This window comes from Erpetoichthys calabaricus, chromosome 1 (assembly GCF_900747795.2).
Source record: "Erpetoichthys calabaricus chromosome 1, fErpCal1.3, whole genome shotgun sequence".
Taxonomy (NCBI): domain Eukaryota; kingdom Metazoa; phylum Chordata; class Cladistia; order Polypteriformes; family Polypteridae; genus Erpetoichthys; species Erpetoichthys calabaricus.
In genome coordinates this window covers 64,985,929-65,009,635 of record NC_041394.2, presented here as the reverse complement: position 1 = coordinate 65,009,635, position 23,707 = coordinate 64,985,929, and the positions used below count along the sequence as shown (strand labels likewise).

Below are 23,707 nucleotides of genomic sequence, written 5' to 3'. Positions count from 1 at the left end.
TGTCCTCAGAAATCTGCGAACCAGCAAAAAATCTGCGATATATATTTAAATATGCTTACATATAAAATCCGTGATAGAGTGAAGCCATGAAAGGCGAAGCGCGATATAGCGAGGGATCACTGTATATATAGAGATATATATATATATATATATATATATATATATATATATATAGATATAGATATAGATATAGATATAGATATATATATATAGATATAAATATATATATATATATATATATATATATATATATATATATATATATATATATATATATACAGTAATCCCTCGCTATATCGCGCTTCGCCTTTCGCGGCTTCACTCTATCGTGGATTTTATATGTAAGCATATTTAAATATATATCGCGGATTTTTTGCTGCTTCGCGGATTTCTGCGGACAATGGGTCTTTTAATTTCTGGTACATGCTTCCTCAGTTGGTTTGCCCAGTTGATTTCATACAAGGGATGCTATTGGCAGATGGCTGAGAATCTACCCAACTTACTTTTCTCTCTCTCTTTCTTGCGCTGACATTCTCTGATCCTGACGTAGGGGGATTGAGCAGGGGGGCTGTTCGCACACCTAGATGATACAGACGCTCGTCTAAAAATGCTGAAAGTTTATCTTCATGTTGCTCCCTTCTGTGCAGCTGCTTCGTGAAGCGACATGCTGCACGGTGCTTCGCATACTTAAAAACTCGAAGGGCACGTATTGATTTTTGCTTGTTTGTTTTTCTCTGTCTCTCTCTCTCTCTCGTTCTCTGCTCTTGACGGAGGGGGTGTGAGCTGCCGCCTTCAACAGCTTTGTGCCGCGGTGCTTCGCATACTTAAAAGCCAATCAGCCCTGTTGATTTGTTTGCTTTTCTCTGTCTCTCTCTGACATTCTGTGCTCCTGACATGCACTCCTTTGAAGAGGAAGATATGTTTGCATTCTTTTAATTGTGAGACAGAACTGTCATCTTTGTCTTGTCATGGAGCACAGTTTAAACTTTTGAAAAAGAGACAAATGTTTGTTTGCAGTGTTTGAATAACGTTCCTGTCTCTCTACAACCTCCTGTGTTTCTGTGCAAATCTGTGACCCAAGCATGACAATATAAAAATAACCATATAAACATATGGTTTCTACTTCACGGATTTTCACCTTTCGCGGGGGGTTCTGGAACGCAACCCCTGCGATGGAGAAAGGATTACTGTATATATATAGACATAGATAGATATAGATAGATAGATATAGATATAGATATATATATGTATGTATGTCTATATATATATGTAGATATGTAGATATATATGTGAATATATACAGTATGTAGATATTTATATATATATATATATGTAGATTTGTAAATATGTATATGTATATATATGTGTCTGTATGTGTATATATATATATATATATATATATATATATATATATATATATATGTGTATGTATGTATGTATGTATGTGTGTATATATATATATGTATGTGTATGCATGTATGTGTATATGTATATATGTATGTGTGTATATGTATGTGTATATATATATATATATATATATATATGTTGATATGTGTATATATATATGTATATATATGTGGAAGTGTATATATATGTTGATATGTGTATATATATATATATGTATATATATGCGGATGTGTATATGTATATATATGTGGATGTGTATATGTAGATATGTATATGTGGATATGTGTATATGTAGATATGTATATATATATATGTTTATGTATATATATGTTTACATACCCTCTTTAACACACTACTTCTCCGCTGCAAAGCGCGGGTATTTTGCTAGTCATCTCATAAAAAGGAATGAATACATTTTGAAATTTTGCTCTAGAACTTTAGATAGATAGATAGATAGATAGATAGATAGATAGATAGATAGATAGATAGATAGATAGATAGATAGATAGATAGATAGATAGATAGATAGATAGATAGATAGATAGATAGATACTTTACACATACTCCAGCAGCAGCATACTGATAAAAAACAATATTAAATTAACCCTTTGCGGTCGTTAGGCCAGAAAACTGGCCTTAGTAAAAAGTGCGCTATAGGTCGTCAGGCCACCGCTGGTGGCCCTGCAAGTTTCTGACCGATTTGCACAGTCGCCTGGTCGAGAAAAGTGGCCTGTGTTATTCCTACGTGCTTGAAAAAAATAACTGCTGTAATTATTGGCGTTTTTTCAATAATTAATTACGACTAATGTAGCGTGACGTTGAAAATTAAATACGACTGCAAAGGGTTAAAGAGTGATAACAATACAGGTATACAGACAGACAATATCTTTGTATAATGTTAACGTTTACCCCCCCGGGTGGAATTGAAGAGTCGCAGAGTGTGGTGGAGAAACGATCTCCTCAGTCTGTCAGTGGAGCAGGACATTGACAGCAGTCTGTCGCTGAAGCTGCTCGTCTGTCTGGAGATGATACTGTTTAGTGGATTTTCCATAATTGATAGGAGCCTGCTGAGTGCTCGTCGCTCTGCCACAGATGTCAAACTGTCCAGCTCCGTGCCTACAATAGAGAATGCCTTCCTCACCAGTTCGTCCAGGCGTGAGGCGTCCCTCTTCTTTATGCTGCCTCCTCAGCACACCACTGTGTAGAAGAGGGCACTCGATACAACCGTCTGATAGAACATCTGCAGCATCTTATTGAAGATGTTGAAGGACGCCTGCCTTCTAAGGAAGTATAGCCGGCTCTGTCCTCTCTTGCACAGAGCATCAGTATTGGCAGTCCAGTCCAATTTATCATCCAGCTGCACTTCCAGCTGCTGGGAATAGAACTAGAATACAAAGGCCAATCATCCAATCGTTCCTTATTGAACTCATTTAATAGAGTTCAGAGTCATAGGGGATAAACCCTGCCATGGCAGAAACCAAATGAAGATGGAGCACCAGTCAAGAACAACAACATTTATTTATATTATACTTTTTTCATGGAAAAGATTGTACCACAAACTGTCTTACAAAAGTTTAAAGAATGAATTACAAACAGCAAAATAAACCCAAAGAAATAAATACAAAGATACACAGTACAATAAATAAGTAATAGAAATGGAAGCGTCCCCAAGAACAGCTTAAATTAATATAAACATAACTGTTTTTTGGTCTGTAAAGGTTATGGTGGTAAATGACAGTGTAATGTTTACTCACAGAGTTCTCCTACTCAGCTGACTCACCAATCAACCTTTTTGCCTTTAACAATGAATAGATTTTGGTGAGCAATCAGGTACAGGAGTGCTGAATTGACAAAAATACACTTTTCTGTTTAACTCATTGCTATGATGTCTCAGCATCATGTCTGAAACTTGTTAAAGTTTCAGCTTCACCTGCATAACTTGATGGTATGTGCCTTTGCAAGAAGGTTTGCTGTGTCATTCAGCAGTCTCAAGAGCATGAAGGAGACACCAGGAGACACACCGTTACACAAGGAGAGTTGGAAAGGGCCGTAGAAGAGCATCAGCCCAGCAGCAGGACTGGTGTCTGCTCCTTTGTGCGAGAAGGAGCAGGAGGAGTACTGCCAGAGTCCTACAAAATGACATCCAGCTGGCTACTGGTGTGCATGTTTCTGAGCAAACTATCAAAAACAGACTCCATTAGTTTGCATGAGACTCTGACGTCCTCTAGTAGGACTTGTACTCATAACCCATCACCACCAGCTAATTGGCAGCTCCGCCTTTGGTGCTCTGTTCTCTTCACAGATGAGAGCAGGTTCATAGTGAGCATATGTAACAGATGTGAAAGAGTCTAGAGACAACGTGGTGAATGTTATGCAGCCTGCAACATCATCCAGCATGACCGGTTTGGCGATGGGTCAGTGATGGACTGGGGAGGCACATCTTTGGAGGGTTGCACCGACCTCCACTTGCTAGGCAAAGGTACTCTGAAGGGGAGGGATGAAATCCTCAGAGTCACTGTCAGATCTTACATTGGTGCAGTGGGCCCTGAGTTCCTCCTGCTGGTGTGGCAAGAATGTGTAGCCAGTTCCTAGATGATGAAGACATTGATGCTGTTAACTAGCCCACACATTCCCCAGACCTGAATCCAATTGAGAACCTCCTGGACATTATGTATTGGTGCACCGACAACGCCAAGTAGCACCACAGAATTTCCAGGAGCTCACTGATGCCCTGATCCGGATCTGGGAGAAGATCCCCCCAGGAGCATGTCGAGACATTGTCAGGAGTGCATACAGGCATGTGGCGGCCATATACACTATAGAGTTACATTATGAGTTAAAGTGATGAAATTCACACAAGTTGGATCAGTCTGTGATTTCAATTTTTGACTCTGATTTTCAGTGTGATGTTGAGTCCACTTCTCATTTGGTTGGTCATTTAGGTTTCCATTGACCATTATATGCTATATCATTTTGTTCTCAATGAATTACACAGTATTACTCAGTAAAGATTTTCCACTTGAGAATTTTGTATATTGAGATCATATGTGTGATTTAAGTGATCCCTTAATTGTTTTAAGCAGTGTACTAGCAGTTCAGACCATTTGGTTGTATATTTGATTATAACAGGATCTTGGTGACAGCTGAAGCAAATAATCATTCAAGAGTTGCAACTTTATTGACATGTGCATAAAAACAATCTGCAAGTCTGCTAGTAAGCCAGTTTTTTACTTGGGTGTATGTGGTGTAAAATGAAAGTGCTTTTTTTAGACGTCGCTTGTAATTTGTGTCCTGTATGGTGGTATTGTGCCCTCCCTCCTGTGCTGAGCTTTTTTAAATTATATACCACAGGGCTTTGTGACCTGTATAACAGACTCAGCAAGATGATGTGCTGTTCACCATGTATATGGTGGATTCAGAAAGTACTGAGACCACTTCACTTTCTTCACACTTTGTTGTGCTCTAGATTTAATTGTATATAGATAAATTTAATATTTTTGTCCATCACTCTGGACTCAATAAGCCCTAATGACAAAGTAAAAACATGTTTTCAGAAATGTTTCCAAATTCCAAGTGGAAATGGTCACATTTTACAGCTAGCTGATTATTTTTTACTTTGGTTTTCATTTTGTAATGTTTAATGGATGTTTCTACATCAAAGCCAATGGGCTGCCTCTCCCAGTTCCTCTGTACCACAGTTAAAGAAGTTGAGGACATCATACAGAGGATGCGACCTTCAATGTGTTCCTTGGACCCCTTTCCTGCTCCTCTGGTAAAAGCTAATGTATCAGATATAAGCCCTCTTATTGCTGACATCATTAATCACTCTCTCCAGAGCGGCTTAGTTCCACTGGCCTTGAAAACCGCAAAAATTAGACCTCATTTAAAAAAATCTTCTTTGGATCCTGAAGTGATAGCAAACTATCGTCTGATCTCCAACCTTCCATTTTTGTCTAAGGTTTTGGAAAAGGGTGTTTTGGTTCAGCTTCAGGATCACCTCAAAAAATTCAATCTGTTTGAAAAATTTCAGTCTGGTTTCTGAACTTCTCACAGCACAGAGACAGCCCTGATTAGAGTCACCAATGACCTCCTGATGGCTGCTGACCATGGCTCTCCATCACTTCTTATCCTCCTGGACCTTATAGCTGCATTTGATACGGTAGATCATAATATTCTCCTTCATCATCTTCACTATACAATTGGACTTTCTGACATTGCTTTCGAGTGGTTTGAGTCCTATCTTACAGACAGGGCTGAGTATGTGGCCTTGGGGGATGCTAGATCTCATACCCACACTTTCAACTGTGGAGTCCCACAAGGATCAGTCCTTGGGCCTACCCTCTTTAATATCTATATTCTACCCCTGGGTCACATCATTCGCAAGCATGGAGTTTAATTCCATTGCTATACCAATGATACGCAGCTCTATGTGAGACTAGATTCGACTTCTCTTACACCTCCATCAACTTTTTCCTCTTGCTTGGATGAGATTGAGGCCTGGATGTCCAAGATCTTCCTCAAGCTGAACAGCACCAAAACTGAAGCTCTTTTAATTGGCACCCCCCATCAACTTTGTTCCTCTGTAAATTGTATTTCCTTTTCTGACCGTACCATTACCCTCTACCCTTCTGTTACAAATCTGGGTGTCAAGTTAGACTCCCATCTGTCATTTGATACACATGTCCATCGCCTTTGTAAAATTGCATTCCTTCATCTCCGAAACATAGCCAAACTCTCTCCCTACCTCTCCCTCTGTGATGCTGAAAAGCTGGTTCATGCCTTTGTCTTATCCAGACTGGACTGTTGTAATGCACTTCTCAGTGGGATACCCAACAAGAGCCTTCAAAAGCTCCAACAAATTCAAAATAGTGCTGCAAGAATCCTGATGAGGGTGCGGAAATATGAACATATCTCACCAATCCGTCGGTCTCTTCATTGGCTCCCTATCCATCTCCATATCGAATACAAACTCTGTTTCTTTACTCACCAGTGTATCCATGGAAATGCTCCACAATATCTTAAAGAACTCCTTATATTAGAATCCACTACAAGAAAACTCCGTTTTACAAATACCTACCGCCTTCGTCCCCCTGTGACCAAACTTCATACAATGGGAGACCGAGCCTTTGCAGCCGCTGCTCCATGGCTCTGGAATGCCCTACCAGAGAGCCAAAGAACAGAGCAGATTGAGGGCTGTTTTAAAAAACAGCTAAAGACTTTTCTATTTAGGAAAGCTTATTAACAAGAATGCTATAATTATTGTTGTTTTATCTCTGTTTTTATCTTGCCTTGCCTTTGTTTAAACTTTTTATGTTGCACTTTGAGATTTACTGCTAATGTAAAGTGCCCTATAAATAAAATGCATCATTATTATTATTATTATTATTATTATTGTTTAGTCACCTTTCCTCCAGTGATCCAAAATTTGCCTTACAATTGTGTGACTTGTCAGGTTGTGACCACATGGGTTGGTGTGGGCAACCTGACATCATTAGGTTTCTGTTGTTCCTTGGACAGTTTTAGTTTCAGGACAGTCATGCACCCTCAATACACCTTCAATCATTCGGTTTAAACTGAACCTTTAACATCATATACCAGGATATTTACCAAAAAGCCCACAAAATCCACTTTGAATTAAAAAAAGACATCACATTCAAAAAAACAAAATCTTCCAAGCTTGCAAGTAAAAAATATGTTACGATTTAATAACAATTTTATTAAATATCTTATAAGAAATTAGAAATCGTCTCTCAAACATAAATCCCTCTTTTATGATATCAGAAGCTACTGTAAGTTGAAAGCTGATTGGTTGAAGGTGAATGAGTGTCGTGGTGTTGTGTTTTAACCTGGCTCAATCCTTGATCTCAGTTTTCTTTTGCCATGGTTGTTTATTTTGTTGCTTTTCATTGAATATTTTTTATTTTTATGTTACTGTTTTTATTAAGTTCTGTACTTTTATATTTTCAAATAGTGAGTTTTGGTTTTCAAATCTTTGTGTAATTATTAATTATGAAGCAAAATCTTCGTTCTCATTGCCAGCAGTAAGTCATATTATTTTCCAGTGAGTGTGGGACTCCACCAGGGTTGCCCTCTGTCACTGATCCTGTTCATAATATTCTATGGACAGGCGCAGCCAGGGTGGCGTGGGGTCTTTAGGTGTGTTTAGGATCACATCTCTGTTTTTTGCATATGATATGGTCCTGTTGGCTTCAATGGGTGATGACCTCAGGTGTACAGTGGGGTAGTTTGCAGCCGAGTTTTAGGCAGTTGAGATGAGGATCAGAACCTCCAAGATCATAGTTCTCAGCCAAAGATGGGTGGAGTGCCCTCTCAAGCAGAGGAGTTTAATTATCTCAGGGTCTTGTACACAAGTGATTGAACAAAGTACTGTGAGATAGGCAGGTGTGAGGGAGCAGCGTCAACAGTTATATGATTGTTGTACCGGTCTGTCATGGTGAACTGAGATGCAAAGCTTTCCATTTAGCATTTGATCTACATTTCTCACCTTACTTATGACCATGAGCTTTGGGTAGTGTCAGGAACAACAAGGTCATGGATACAAGCGGTTGAAATTAGCTTCCTTTGCAGGGTGTCTAGGCTCAGTCTTTGAGATACGTAAGATGCACAAACATTTTTTCAATGAGCAACATTTTTAATTAATGTTCAGAATCTTTGAAGTCCCCATACCCCTAAAGATCCTAGAATAAAGTTAAAACCTTCAAGTTTCAATGTATCCTTGAACTGCAAAGACTTATACAGATATCTGTTATTCTGAAGTAAAATAAAATAAAGGTGACAAGGCCTCCTTGAGACAGACTTAGAAAGTGGTGTGCACTTCACCGATATGCAGCAGCTCAGCTGCAGTCCTAGACTGCCGAGCACATGGATAATTATAGAACCTTATGATTGCCACACCAGCAGCTGCTCTGCCAGTAATATACAGATAAGATGAAATTCTTACAACAGATTGAGCTTTTTTTATTACCAATTTACCATCAGTAGTATGGTACCCATATTACATGTTTTAATGCAGTGCATGGTTGTGAATTAATTTAACAATTTAGATAAAATCTGTTTAAGTCTGTTTTTCCCATTTGAGCACTTCTGTTTGGCTAATCAAGATGTATCAAGTAGAACAATGCTTATACTTCAGTATACATCTATCCATTTTATTAAACCCAGATTTCCTATTACTTGTTCAAGAGAAGCATAACTCATACTACCAACTCCTTTTCTTACCAGGCATAGCCACCCTCATCTCAGTTGTAATATTCACTGCAATTGGTCTAAAATGGAGCACAACTATACTCTGCAGCTGCATACTTACTTCTTTACTCCTGTTAGTACACTACTTTCGGTTTATTGCAATTCCATCCTTCCATTATCCAACCCGCTATATTCTAACACAGGGTCACGGGGGTCTGCTGGAGCCAATCCCAGCCAACACAGGGCGCAAGGCAGGAATAAACCCCGGGCAGGGCACCAGCCCACCACAGTTTATTGCAATTCACATGTAATAATTCTTGTGTAGGGTAACAGTTTCAGAAGACATGCAATACAAAGTAAACATTTTCCTACACTCATTCTTTTATTTTTTGATACAGAGTTTTCTGAGAACCATATCCACCAAAATAAAAATTAATAAGTAGACAGAAACATCCCCAAGCACCTATGTCTGGATTTTCTGTATTGATTTCAATTCTGATAGGGGCACAATATTTCCTGTCACTTTTTTCAATACACTGATGAACAGTGATTGTTTAGGGGCTACTGAGGAACATGTATTCCTTGTGGTATATGTTTGAATTGATATTTTATTTATATAAGTTTTATTAAACTAAGTTCCTTGTAACTATTGTTGTTAAGGTACTAAATTTAAGTAAATATGGGTTTCAATCAATGAATTATTGAATATTGGATTCCCTGTCTTATACAAAGCTTGGAGAAATAACAAACTAGACACCTTAAGGCCTGTTTACACACGTGAAGGCCTCTGACTACCATGGGGCTGGCTGGTCCACTTCCCCACTCATACACTGCCATTTCCTCATCTTCTGTCCCACATCCATACACTGCTTACCATAACTGACCCACAATAAAGGAGATCCCTTGAAAATACCTGATGTGCAAAATGTCTTTGATCTGCACTTCATTAATCTGTTTTTTTGCTATGTACTTTCTTTCCTCTCTTGTTTAGTGTGACACACTCACCATCTTCTCAAACCTTCCTTTTCAGCTAGACACAAATCTCTATTTATGCAGAGACACATATTAATGCATGTGTGGGCATTCTGAATGCTCATAAATGTGCATATGTTTATGACTTTCATACATTATTCAGCATGTAGGTGCCTATCATTTGTGTTAGAAATTAATTTCTAAAAGAAGAAAGCATTAGTAGAGTAATTTCCTTTCACATGCAGAGCTATGTGAAACAGGTTTTGATGTAGATGTTCTGCTACTACAATGTCTGCTTTGACAGTTATGATGGCAGTCATGGCAACTGCAACCCTGAAGAAGATGTGATGGACATCATGGATGGACTGGTATCCTACCCAGGATGGATGGCACTTATGGTTGAATAGAAAGGGTGAATGTGCATCCTTTCGAGAAGATTCCTATTCCCTTTCTTGGTCAGTAGTTGAGAGGGCATGACTACTACCTAGGGTGTTAGCATTAGTGTAGTGGAGCTTCCTCTTGGATACCTGCAGGGCTGCATTGGAGTTGAAGTTCTGGAAGTTCACCCTGGTAGGATCCTTAAGAGCCACGTGGGTGCAATATACAGTAGTTGCACTGAAGTACTCCCTGTTCCATATTGAAAAGGAATTGGTCCCCAAGTGAGTCAGGGTTGGAAGTGCATAAGGTTGAAGATTGCATGGAAATGAGTGGAGGAGGAACAGAAAGAGAGAGAACTGTAGGTTGGATTGTACTGGAGAAGAAGCCAGTCTGAAAAAGGCACTTAAATAAAGAAATACTTACACCCTGTATTTAGACCCGGGACCTGTGTTGCTGCTGTGGTAATCCAAGGAAATGATGGGTCAAAAGACAAGATACATTTTGGGGCATCTACTTGGCCTCCTGTTTACTTTCAAACAGTTCCAAAAAAAAAAAAAACACACACATGAGTGATGAAGCAATAACAACTAAAAAGAGTTGCCCACTGGCATTCTGTACAACAAAGTAACTGCCTCTCAAGGCTTTTCTGATGACTTTGGTTGATATTTGAAGGAATTCCATTTCTTCGAGCTTCCAGTCAATAAGTGACCCTCCTTCTGGGTTGCTGGGCTTTTGTGGTTCTGAGACTGTAAAGGGCAGAGTCAGCTGCAGTTTCTCTGTATTGTGGGAGCAAAGGAAGATGGCATGGTTAGTGACAGAGGCCCCCTCTTGACCCGCTGTGCGATTTCATATCTGGGAGGAACCTGTAGGGTAACCCTCTGGCACACATGCATGACACTGCAGATGTATTTTGGGTTTGGGGCTTTGAGGTGCCCCTAATGGTCACAATGTGTCACAGCCAGACATGATATTAAACCCATAAGTTAGAAAAGAATGAGCACATATATTTCAGCCAACAATATAGCCACACAAAGGAGTTTGTCTATTGTTGGTGTGTGAAAGCCCACTGTCTTGCTCATGTGTTCAAGGGGAGGAGCTAGGAGAGAGCGCTAGGTAACTGCAAAAGCAAAAACATAACAAACCTTCAACCCCACCAGCTCTGTGTCATTACAAGTTCATGGTAGTGGGAAAAGGAAGCATCAGAAGCGACTCCTCTGCTTGCCTTTAACTGCTGCATGTTGTCTAAATTGGGCTACTGCTTTTACATGCACACTTTATTTGTCACATCCTGTATATTGAGAAAACATAGCAGAATAAGAAATGCTATAATAAAAATGAACATATTACTTTGGAAAGTCTGAAGGAGCTATAAAACTACTCTGTTTAACTATGCCAAACTCTGTCATCTAGCTAGCTAAAGCAAAATTTAAAAAAATGCCTAAGTCAGTGCTAGGATTACATTAATATGTTCCTCATTTGATTTCTTTTTTATTAATTCCATTAATGGCATTTTGTCACCATTTTGTGTGTTTATTTCTTTATTGGTGTCTTGATTTTATGTTTTAAACTTTCAAGGACACTTTCTGTCATGAACACTCCCATCTAAGAGGTTTGGGTCACTATGATGCTAGGTGGTCATTATCCATAATAGTATGGCAGCCATTAAACTGCATCCATGCTTTATAGAAGTATAATGAAAGACTTTCTCAAAAACTTTCTTTTTATATTTGGAAAATTGTGGTTTTCTTTTTAGTTTTAATTTAGCACTATTCCTAAAACCTGATGATAAATTAATTGTCTTTCCATTTTTTGATCTTTGCTACATTTAGCTTCCTTCTTGTACTATTTCTAAAATACCTGACCCATGATGAAAGTGTTCTCCTTGGTTTAAATTTAAATCTCAGTGATCATGATAGTCATAAATTTTTTTGTATTGTCTGAAGTGATTTTAGTGACATCACCACTGGTCCTACTTTGTATTTCTGTTGTTATGACAGTGTGAACTATTAGGTGCATTAATACATGCATAACTAATGTCAGTAACTAATATTTTACCGATTTTCCTTAGTGCCGTTGTGTTTAAAAAGACCAAGACATGATATGCTTAGGCTATATTCACACCACTATGTTTTCATTTTAAAATGGCAGTTTTTAAACAAAAACAATCTCCGTCCACACTAGAGTTTTATGTTCTTTCTGAAAGTACCTCCATCCACAATAAAATGACAGTAAACTCATATGATATAGCCATTTGCCTACACTGGGCATGCACACACCAGTAGAAAAAGGAAAAGGAAGTGTCCTCCTTGAAGCGATGGATTTATCAAAGTGCTGTAACAATCAGTAAATTGTTTGCCATTTGTGCATGTATGTAGCATTCAAACTGTACAAAACACAACTTTGATGAAACACAACGCCATGGACAGCAGCTCCTCTTTGACCTCTACATTGCTTTATGGTTTTCTTCCACGAAGGGTGACCAATCCAGTAATGAGACAATGTAATGAGCAGAGTCCAAGCAGGAAAAGGACATGTTATAAGCACAAACTAATAAAGTGAGATTAGTGCCTGTGTATTTAAAACTTTTTGTTTCACTCATCCCCACTTCATTGCATTTTCAGAAATATAGAAAGCTCTCCATTTTCAGGGGTTAAGAGCACCTGGATAGTTTGAATGAAAGGCAAAAATGGAGATTAATGTCTCATTTTTAAATGAAAATATAGTACACTTTTAAAAATTAAGGGGCTAGGGTGGCTCTTCAGAGTGATGCCATAGTGGAACCATTCTTGGTTCACAAAAGATTCATCTATGTGAAAGTTCCAGAAAGCGTCGTTATTTAGATCCATAACAGGCTCCACACAGTAAATAACCATGAATAGATAGTAAAAGATGTTTGAAATACCAATGGCTCATATTTTTCAAAGTACTCTTGCTGCACATAATACAAGGTGGCCCATGAAAAAGTGGCCCGCCTCCACCGAGAAGACTCCCATCTCGTCTGCTGTCGGATAAGCGGCTGCGGTCATGTCTGAAACGAGCACAGAGATATATTGACACAGAAGGAGATCACTTTCAGCATCTTCTGTAAATGTGAGTACCACATTTGATCATTTTTCTCTTCACCGTGTAATGCAGTCGTGTCGGTGGAGGCAGGACACTTTTTTGTGGGCCACCCTGGTACCATAGGCTAAGTTCAGGTTTTTGTAATCTGTTAGTATCCTGCTAGGTATCTTACCATACATTAAAGATTTTATTTTTCCCATACTAGGAAGCTTTTCAAAGCACAAAGAACCAACTTCAAAGAACTTTTGCAAATAACTTTTTCCAGATGAAATGGTTTGTCAAGCAATAATTCTATGAGTAAACACACAACCAAGTAAACCACCTTAAAGTGCCATTTAAAAAAACATTATTTATAAGAGTGTAGTGTGGATGTACAGTAGCTTCAATGTCTGCCAATCAATCTCTCTTGAATTCCCCATTGAAAGCCATTTTTAAAATAAATACTTGGGCCTTCCAATTGTTTGCACAAGCTTGAAAAGTTCTGTCCAGTTGGGAGTCCCTTCAACCTACCCCACAATTACTCAATCAAGTATTACTTTACAGAGTACAGTTCATAGAAAACACTATCAGAAAACATTTAACAAAATGAAGAAAATGGAATAAACCTACACAATAAGAGATTCGGGTCTAGACTGGTCATTAGCCCCTCAAAGTACATTTTGCAGCAGCAGCCACAAAACTGAACTGAAAGGCACGCAAGGACAGACCACACCAGCGTCCAGAAACTAGGAGGGAGGCAATGTGCCATGGCAAAGAAATCCATTTCACCATTGTCTCACACTTGTTTTATTTTTAAACACCTTTTCCATTTTTTGTGACAATCAATGTGTTTAGATAAAAAATGCTTTGACTACTTTCTTTTAGGTATTCATTCAAACTAAGTGAGCATTTATAAAAGAAATTGAGATATTTATCTTTTAGATTAGTGAGTAATTATTAAGTTTGACAATCATTTTTTCTTATGCAGGAATATTTAGATGATCCTAAATATTGCAATGAAGAAGACCTTGCAGAAAAACTGGAAGCCTATAAGAGTGAGTATAAATGTGATAAGTAAGCATGAGGCAAAAGATGGAAAATGATATGTGTTCATCTCTCTTTATCTAACTTGTCACACAATTGACTCTTGCTTTTTAATACCACAAATTCACTCTCCAGACAGTTTGATCACTATGAGGCACATTTGATCTGACATGCCTCTGAAAATATTTTGAGAGTTGCATCAGTTGATTGTGTTTGTGTTGACAAGTGTATTGTTGTTGGAGCTCCTACGGTCTGAGCTGCCTCCTGCTACCTAGTCTTGCACCTTAGTTCGGTTGAATACAACGTATTTCTGCAGTGACTGCATTTATTCTTAAATATGTTTCAAAATGTTCAAATATGTTTCTTGAAAATTGTTTCAAAAAAGTGTAAGAAACAAAAGGTAGTTCCATTTCTTTTTTAACATAAATTTCATAGCTACATTTTGCTGTGACTAGTCCACTATGGTGGGAGGCAAGCCTTCTCTCTTCACAAGAGCAGTGAAGACTCAGTTTAATTCTCATTTCCCTCACATAGGCTAAGTTACTGAAACTTTCCCATTCAGAACCTCAATAACGATTTTGTTAATTAGGTAGTACTGTACATCAACAGCTTCTTAATTAGGTAAATGATGAATGATCTTTATTATTTCATGAAGAAATCAATTGTTCATGGTTATATAGGTGTTTAAGAGTGTATTAGTGATATTTGGTGAAATAATTTGGGGATTTTCTGATGAGCTAGGAAAGCATCAATATTTTTCCCATCTAAAGTAATGAGAAATAGATCTTCAATATCCAATTTTTTTCATTTTCCAGCCTGTTTTCAGGTACATTTTATAATCATATAATAAGGTATGACTGTATAGAAGAAAAGGGGACAGAGGGACATTTTCTTTTTTCCACACCTGACTCATAGCTATGGCTAACTGAATAAATTTAGTTAATCTGAACTAGCCCAAGATATTATGTTATTGCTATAAGCATTACATACAGAGAAACAATTTTGTACAAATCAATTCAATTTGAATTCTTAAACTGATCTATCAACACAGATTGTGGGAAGGAGCTGGAGTCCTCAGAAGAAATCTGTTAGGCATATTTGGATGACACATTTTAAAATGATTTAGAGGCGGTATTTGAACTAGTAAACCTTTCATTTACATTTCTGTCTTATCCACTACATCTTAGTGGCCCCAGCAACTCGATAGCATTAGACAGTTCCTGCAGATCTTTCAACCTCACATTCATACTATAAAACTCCTGTTCCACCTCATTCCAAGGGTGCTTTGTTGGATCGAGATCTAGGAACGATGTAATTATCATTTTCCTCACACAGAGTAAGGTGCAGAAACATTACTACTTAGAATCTCAGTAACCATTTGTTAATTAGGTAATTCATTATCAGTTTCTTAATTAGGTAACTGACAAATTAACTGTTTTATTTCACAAAGAAACCAAGTGTTCATGGTTATATACACTAGGTGTTTAAGAGTATAATTAGCTTGGCTTTTCTGATAGGTTAGAAAGGCATCATTATTTTTCAACCTCACTTTCATACTGTAAAATATCTTTTCCACCTCATTTTAAGCGTGCTTTTTTGGATTTAGATCAAGGAACTGTTCATTTCACTGGAGTAAAGTGAAATCAGCATCATCTTTATCAAGCAAGTTTAAGATCATGTGTACTTTGTCACATGGTGCATTAATATGCTGTATCAATTTGATAAAGGATATACTGTCACATAGAGTGATGACATAGGGAGGAATAAAGCTTGGGTACACTGTTCATTCAAATGCAAGCAAGGAAAACATTCCCCACATTGTTACACTACCACACAACAATTGTGCAATTGATGTAAGGATCGATCAATAGACTAATGCTATTTATGCTAAACTCTGACCATAACATCTGAAGTTTAGGCCTTCTTATTCCGCTGTAGCATCCTAGTGAAATCCTGAAGGCATCTTCTCAGTCAACAAACTGCAGGAACCTCAGAGGTTTTACTACTTGGGCATCACTCACAACAAGAAGGAATTGCACTCCCCAGTGGTCCCAACTCTCCCACAGTTTGCACATTCTATCAAATCAGTGACGGATCCTCTCATTCTTTCAGGCTCCTGAAAATCTGTAATTTCATGCTCTTCCTCCTATGTACCCTCCCTGTTTTGGCAAACATGTTGTAGTCCAAACAGAGATGTGCATAGGTCAGATGTACATATCCTTATAGAAATATGTAGCAGGGAAAGGTGTTTAGCTGGTTGACTCAATTCTTTTTAATTTTATTTTTCAGAGAAGTATATGGACTTTGACTTAAATGATAAAGGTGATATAGGTAAGTAGCACTGTTTTTGAGAAGTTAATGCTTTAATACTTAAAGTTTTGTCTCTTTTATTTATTTTCTTTCCTATTGAAAATGTATCTTCTACACTATCTATCTATCTATCTATCTATCTATCTATCTATCTATCTATCTATATATATCTATAATAATAAAAGGCAAAGCCCTCACTGACTGACTGACTGACTCACTCACTCACTGACTGACTCACTCATCACTAATTCTCCAACTTCCCGTGTAGGTGGAAGGCTGAAATTTGGCAGGCTCATTCCTTACAGCTTACTTACAAACATTAGGCAGGTTTCATTTCGAAATTCAAAGCGTAATGGTCATAACTGGAACATATTTTTTGTCCATACACTGTAATGGAGGAGGCGGAGTCACGTATCGCGTCATCACGCCTCCTACGTAATCACGTGAACTAAAAACAAGGAAGAGATTTACAGCACGAGTCACACGCGGGAACGAAGGTAAATGACGTTAATTTTTTGACTGTCTTTTAATACTGTGTAAGCATACATATTAACACATGTGCAATTAAACGTGTGCATTTACGGGGTGATTTCTCAGGCTTAAAAGCTCACCTTTTATCAAACGCGGGAAGAAAGGTAACTGACGTTGTTCACTGTCTTTTAATACTGTGTAACCATACATATTAACACATGTCCAATTAAACGTGTGCATTTACGGGGTGATTTCTCAGGCTTAAAAGCTCGCCTTTTACTAAAAAGGTAAATGCAAAACTATTTTCAATCAGTTTATTGAAACGCTCCCGTTAAGGATTGCAATAACATATTCGCGAGATAAAAGAACGAAGTAGGGGGAAATGGAGGAACAGCCGCAAACAGCGAAGAGCAAAAAATTAATTAAACAATTGAGAACGGAGCGAGTTAAGCATACAAGCATGTTCATAAGGGAAACAAAGCACGGTGTAAAACATAAGTTTAAATTAAGTTTATAGAAACGCTCCCGCTGCGGATTGCAATAACATATTCGCGAGATAAAACTTTAATGAGAAGACACAAGGTATAAACGAAGCACACGCCGTGGCGCAACGTTAGGGGCAACAGTTTCAACCATTCTATGATCTGCTTCTTGCAACTGAAAGACGGCACATGGCGGATGTTAGCCGACTTGCTGACCGCAACGTTAGGGGCTTCAACTATGGCGCTGACGCAACATCTCAGTGCCAACACTTTGCAGACTGTACTTAAAAGACACGCCCTCCTCACTGGACAGTTAAAAACACCAATCAAACTAACGATGACATCAAGTATTACCCAATCAAAAGTAGGAAAGGAGGCATCTTCATAAAATGCGTGTGGGATGATTTGCATGAGACGCTGCTTTAAAAAAAAAATGATAAAAAAAATACGGGATAAATCCCGTCCAGTATTGATTCAAAACGGGACGCGCAATTTCATTCTCAAACGCGGCACGATTCCGTATTTTAAAGGACGGGTGGCAACCCTACAGTGCCAGGTAACCACCCATACAATCAGATTGTGATTCAGACTAAGAATGCAATGAATGTAATTACCCCGATCTACATACAAGGCGAAAGTCTTGCAACATTCAAAGATGATGGTTTGGGATAATTAGTACTTATTAAGTACAACATTGAACATAAAACAGCTTATGAAGCCTTGAACCGAAAAAAGCAAGATCTCAGAGATCGTAAAAAAAAAAAAGGAGGTAATGTCGTTTCACTCGCTGTACATTTTACTCAAACATTACCAGTTATTCCACGAGGGAGACCAGCAGATGAACTCAACGCGTGTTTAAAATCCATGCTTCTCCCACGGTCAGTTATATGTCGCGTGTTCTCGGGTAGGTACACCAAAAAATGTATACATTTAAGCATGTAATGGGCAAAGAAAAAATGAGGTATACCCGAAGGCACTGCAGTAGTACTCAATGTAACTTTACTTCTTAAATGTTAATGTTTTACTGTTTAATAATTTATACGCTTCTTATATATTGTTCAAATTCTTTTATCAAAATACCAGTGACAGCGCAATGCACGATAACATGGAGTGAATACACCATACGCATCTGCCCACGGCCGCCCTGGTGTGCGCAGATAGGAGTTGATTCTAAAATAAAATAAACATAAAAAGAGTAATACATTCATCACCCATAAAACGGATAGCAGACGTGACGTATTATATGTGTACCACATTTCAAGTCAATACGTGAAACGGTTTGCAAGCTACATGTGATTGAAAATCCTGGACAGACCAACGAAAAGCCACGGTAGCAAATTATAGAAGAACATTTTACTGTTTAATAATTTATATTTATATGAAATGTGCTTCTTATATATTACTTCATATTCTCATATGATAATGATGTTAATGTTGTTTATATTGATTTCTATGTTATTGTAAGTGCATCTATGTGTGTATATGTATGTATGTATGTATGTGTATATATATATATATATATATATATATATATATATATATATATATATATATATATATATATATATATATAAAAAATATATATATAAAAAATATATGTGTATATGTATATATAATATATCTGTATATGTGTGTATATGTGTGTGTATATGTGTATATGTATATATATATATGACAGCAACACTCATAACAATGACAACACAATTACATTGACAATCATGTTACGTTATTTTTAAAATGTTTCCTTTACTTTTTCATAACCTCTTTAACACACTACTTCTCCGCTGCGAAGCGCGGGTATTTTGCTAGTATATATATATATATATATATATATATATGACAATTAAGTAATTATTCTAGCCTGAGGGAGACTCTTGCGAAAAGCTCTTGACGGCAAAATAGAACCAAGGAATTAACGAAGTACATAAAAGGGTGTTTTTATTTACAAAATAAAAATCTAAAGGTAGAAGATAACACATGACAGAAATGAACAAAATAAACAAAGAAAACTAAAGTTCTTTGTTTTGCAACTGCTTCTTCCACGAGGCATATTTAAAGGATTCTTATAGATGGCACTTTGCAGGTAAACCATTACCTTGTGTATGGTAATTGAACTACTATTGTGAATTTAGCATTCAATTTACTTCAGTTTATTTGTAACTTTTCATTGCACAGACATTACACAGAGAGAAGTACACCTTTGCAAATACATAGTTTCTTATACATACATTAGATAGTAGACAGACCTTTATAATATGTGCAATAACTCTAAAATTATAAATCTGAAATTCACACGCTGTTATGACTGATATCATGTGTGTCTGACCATCTCTGTCATTTACTGTTCTCCTGTTAGCAAACTCTTACTTATTCATTCAGCTATTCAGTTGATAAGGTTTGCAGTTAGATCTTTTTTATTTTTTATTTTAATGTGATGTGGCCTTCAGTTAAAAGCTTCTGCTTATCATCAGAGTGTCACGTAGGAACTTAAAAAAAACAATACTATATTTAAGGACTCTACTTCTTTTTATTATATATCTTTGTTATATAAGTATGCCTTATTTATCATTTGTATACTATTTATTCATTAATATTCCTATGTATGTATATATTTTTCTTTGTATGTAACTACTTCTTTGACATGCACTTTGAGATACATGTGCTATAGAATAAAAACACTGTTGCTGTCTTTGTTCAGACACATTTTTGAGTTCCACTGAGATTCATTTGACTATTCAATAGACTTCTTCTTTCTTGAGCTGTGAAATCATGATTTGAAGCTATACTCAAACTTGACCAGCTCCAATAATTTGCCATTGATATGCAGGATGAAATCACAACAGTACTGAAAACTGAGATGTGATGGACGATGACTATTCAATGGTTGATTCCTGTCTTGATGCAGAGTAGGTTCTGCCAGATGCTACAAAACATAGATAAACAGAGGAATGGATGGTTTTTAGCAATGTGGGAAGTGTAATAAAATCAACTCTAATTGAATTCCATCTTTTACAAAGACATTTTCCTGTCATATACTCTATTTTGAATGTATATTGTTCAACCTTTTAAGTGATTTAAGTGTCTCAATGCTTACAGCTTGAATCAGAGACAATATTATAAGTTGTTCAGAGATAATCAGACATTAAGGGTTATTATAAAGTAAGATGCAGACTATAAACAATTGTTGCAGTACAATAGAATAGAAAAGCATATTTAACTGTGTGAATTTCAGTATTTGAAAGATAGAGGGCATGATAAAGGTCAACCCCCCATTTTGGAAAACATTACTTTGTATTCTGTCATCTAGATAAGAGCTCTATGAACCAGATCATTGATATGATGAAATGACAGCTGCTAAACATATTTTCACATCTTTTATGCCTTCCATACATCCAGTGTACAGTCTTATATTAAATCTATCAAACATCAGGGCCCAATAGTTGGGATATGGAGGTGTGACCCATTCCAAAGGAGTTAGAGGAGAGCTTTGTGAACATGACTGCAAAATCTAGAATCACCAATGTTTCGGTTTTGCATACTGAAAGTGAAGTACCTAGATGTAATATACAGGTATAATCTAGAGGAAATGAAAAGCATGGAGTAAACAAAACAAAAATGAGGTTAAAGGATGAGTTGATCATTCTGTGTTGGGGAAAGGTGTGGACAGAGTTTAAAATAAATTGGCTTTTTCCATTGTTCCGTTAATGCCTATAAGTCATAACCAGGCCACAGAGAGACAGATTAATGTGATTTTTTTTAATTAAAGAGATGAAAGAAGTTTGATCAAAATGGCTCAGATACATTTCATGAAGCAATCTGCAAGCTGTCTCTCTGTTCTGTTGAAAATTTCATCAAGAAATTATATTTTGGTATAGAAAGAAGCCCCACCATGTGATAAACAATTTCCCAGGAGGACTAAATTTGGATATAATGTTTGGGCCCAGTGTGGACAATAACCTGTAATCGGAAGATGACACAATCACTTACATTTGATCACCTAAACTATGCTAGCATCTCTTTCTACAGCTACCTTCATGATGCTGAGCCACTGTCCACACGAGGCACTTTCTGTTCTAGCAGGACTTACAGCATCTTATGTAACTAAAACATCAAACTGTGACCAAGGTAGCATAACCATTGAACCTGCTATGAACGGCCAGTTTCCCACTAGATCTTCAGAACAGTGACATTTTCGGTGAATGTTGGAGTTTTTGATTTCTTCTTGTTGTTATCTGGTCATATGTCAGTTACAGTGTTAATGGAATTATAATTATACAGTGGCCATGAAGGGCAAAAAAAAAAACAAACAACAAAATTAAAGAACAAAAAATGATGAAAATACAAACAAAAATTTGAAGCACCAAAAAATTAAAATGTAAAGGAAACAATGACAGCACAAAAAACTTCTTCTTCTTTCGGCTGCTCCCATTAGGGGTTGCCACAGTGGATCATCTTCTTCCATATCTTTCTGTCCTCTGCATCTTGCTCTGTTACACCCATCACCTGCATGTCCTCTCTCACCACATCCATAAACCTTCTCTTAGGCCTTCCTCTTTTCCTCTTCCCTGGCAGCTCTATCCTTCGCATCCTTCTCCCAATATACCCAGCATCTCTACTCTGCAAATGTCCAAACCAACACAATCTTGCCTCTCTGACTTTGTCTCCCAACCGTCCAACTTGAGCTGACCCTCTAATGTACTCGTTTCTAATCCTATCCATCCCTGTCACACCCCGTGCAAATCTTAGCATCTTTAACTCTGCTACCTCCAGCTCTGTCTCCTGCTTTCTGGTCAGTGCCACCGTCTCCAACCCATATAACATAGCTGGTCTCACTACCGTCCTGTAGACCTTCCCTTTCACTCTTGCTGATGCCTGTCTATCACAAATTACTCCTGACACTCTTCTCCACCCATTCCAACCTGCCTGCACTCTCTTTTTCACCTCTCTTCCACAATCCCAATTACTCTGTACTGTTCATCCCAAGTATTTAAACTCATCTACCTTCGCCAACTCTACTTTCTGCATCCTCACCATTCCACTGACCTCCCTCTCATTTACACACATGTATTCTGTCTTGTTCCTACTGACCTTCATTCCTTTCCTCTCTAGAGCATATGTCCATCTCTCCAGGGTCTCCTCAACCTGCTCCCTACTATCGCTACAGATCACAATGTCATCAGCAAACATCATAGCCCACGGGGACTCGTGTCTAATCTCGTCTGTCAACCTGTCCATCACCATTGCAAATAAAAAAGTGCTCAGAGCCGATCCCTGATGTAATCCCACCTCCAACTTGAATGCATCTGTCACTCCTACCGGAGACCTCACCACTGTCACACTTCCCACGTACATATCCTGTACAACTCTCCTGTACTTCGCTGCCACTCCCGACTTCCTCATACAATACCACAGCTCCTCTCGAGGCACCCTGTCATATGCTTTCTCCAGGTCCACTAAGACGCAGTGCAACTCCTTCTGGCCTTCTCTATACTTCTCCATCAACATCCTCAGAGCAAACATTGCATCTGTGGTTCTCTTTCTTGCAATAGTGCAAAAAAAATTAAAGTGGAAACAAAAGAAGAATGTGCAAATAAAAAAATGAAAGAGGTAATACTGCCAATTAGTTGCTTTTGTGAATAATTGAAATTAATTCAGTTTTTCTGGTGTTTAACTCAGTTTATATATTTACTTAAGTGTTGTATGGTTTAATAATTTGCTGTTAGTGAATTTATAGTTTCAGCTATGGAAGAATTTAGTGAATAGGACTGGCAAGCTTTGCTGGGCTGATTGGCCTGTTCTCATTTACATTGTTCTAATATTCTAATAAGTATGTACAAATGCTCTAAAAACTGTACTCAATGGATGGTTCTGGACAAAAAAAAAAAGAAATCTGAACAGATTCTTCAGGCATATGAGTTCCACTATGAAGCATTTCAATCAGTTCTCTACTGTGCTAATTAGAAAATTAAAGTGTTGCTGTTATCAATACTATGACTAGAAAATGATTTGCGTTAACCTACTTTATCAAAAAGTATAATAAATTAAGTTGTCTTTGTTGTGTACCCAGGGATCTGATGTTACCCATAAAAGAATTAGGAGGGATATCTGCTCTGTATGTCTAAGGTACACGCCAGACAAAGGGTATGACATAACAGATATTTAGTAATAGCAACTGAATACCATTAGATGTGATTCTTTAAGATTAGTGCAGACACAAAAATTGCCTCATAAGGGGCCTCATGTATAACGCAGTGCGTAGAATTCACACTAAAACATGCCATCCGGACAAAACTGGAAATGTGCATATGCACAAAAAAATTCAGATGCAAAAAACTGCTTAGGCAAAGTTCCACATACTTTACCTTTATTAATCCCAATCAATGTGAATTTTAACG

The 23,707-nt window shown here is 37.5% G+C and overlaps 1 protein-coding gene across 1 annotated transcript in view; it reads left to right on the top strand.

The window, feature by feature from the left end:
- The window catches only part of LOC114651176 (allograft inflammatory factor 1-like), a 66,965-nt gene that overhangs the window by 10,839 nt on the left and 32,419 nt on the right, over nt 1-23,707 (top strand). The window contains exons 3-4 of the mRNA XM_028801132.2: nt 13,994-14,060; nt 16,339-16,380. Of these exons, the coding sequence (XP_028656965.1) occupies nt 13,994-14,060; nt 16,339-16,380 (109 nt within the window). The remainder of the gene's footprint in view (nt 1-13,993; nt 14,061-16,338; nt 16,381-23,707) is intronic.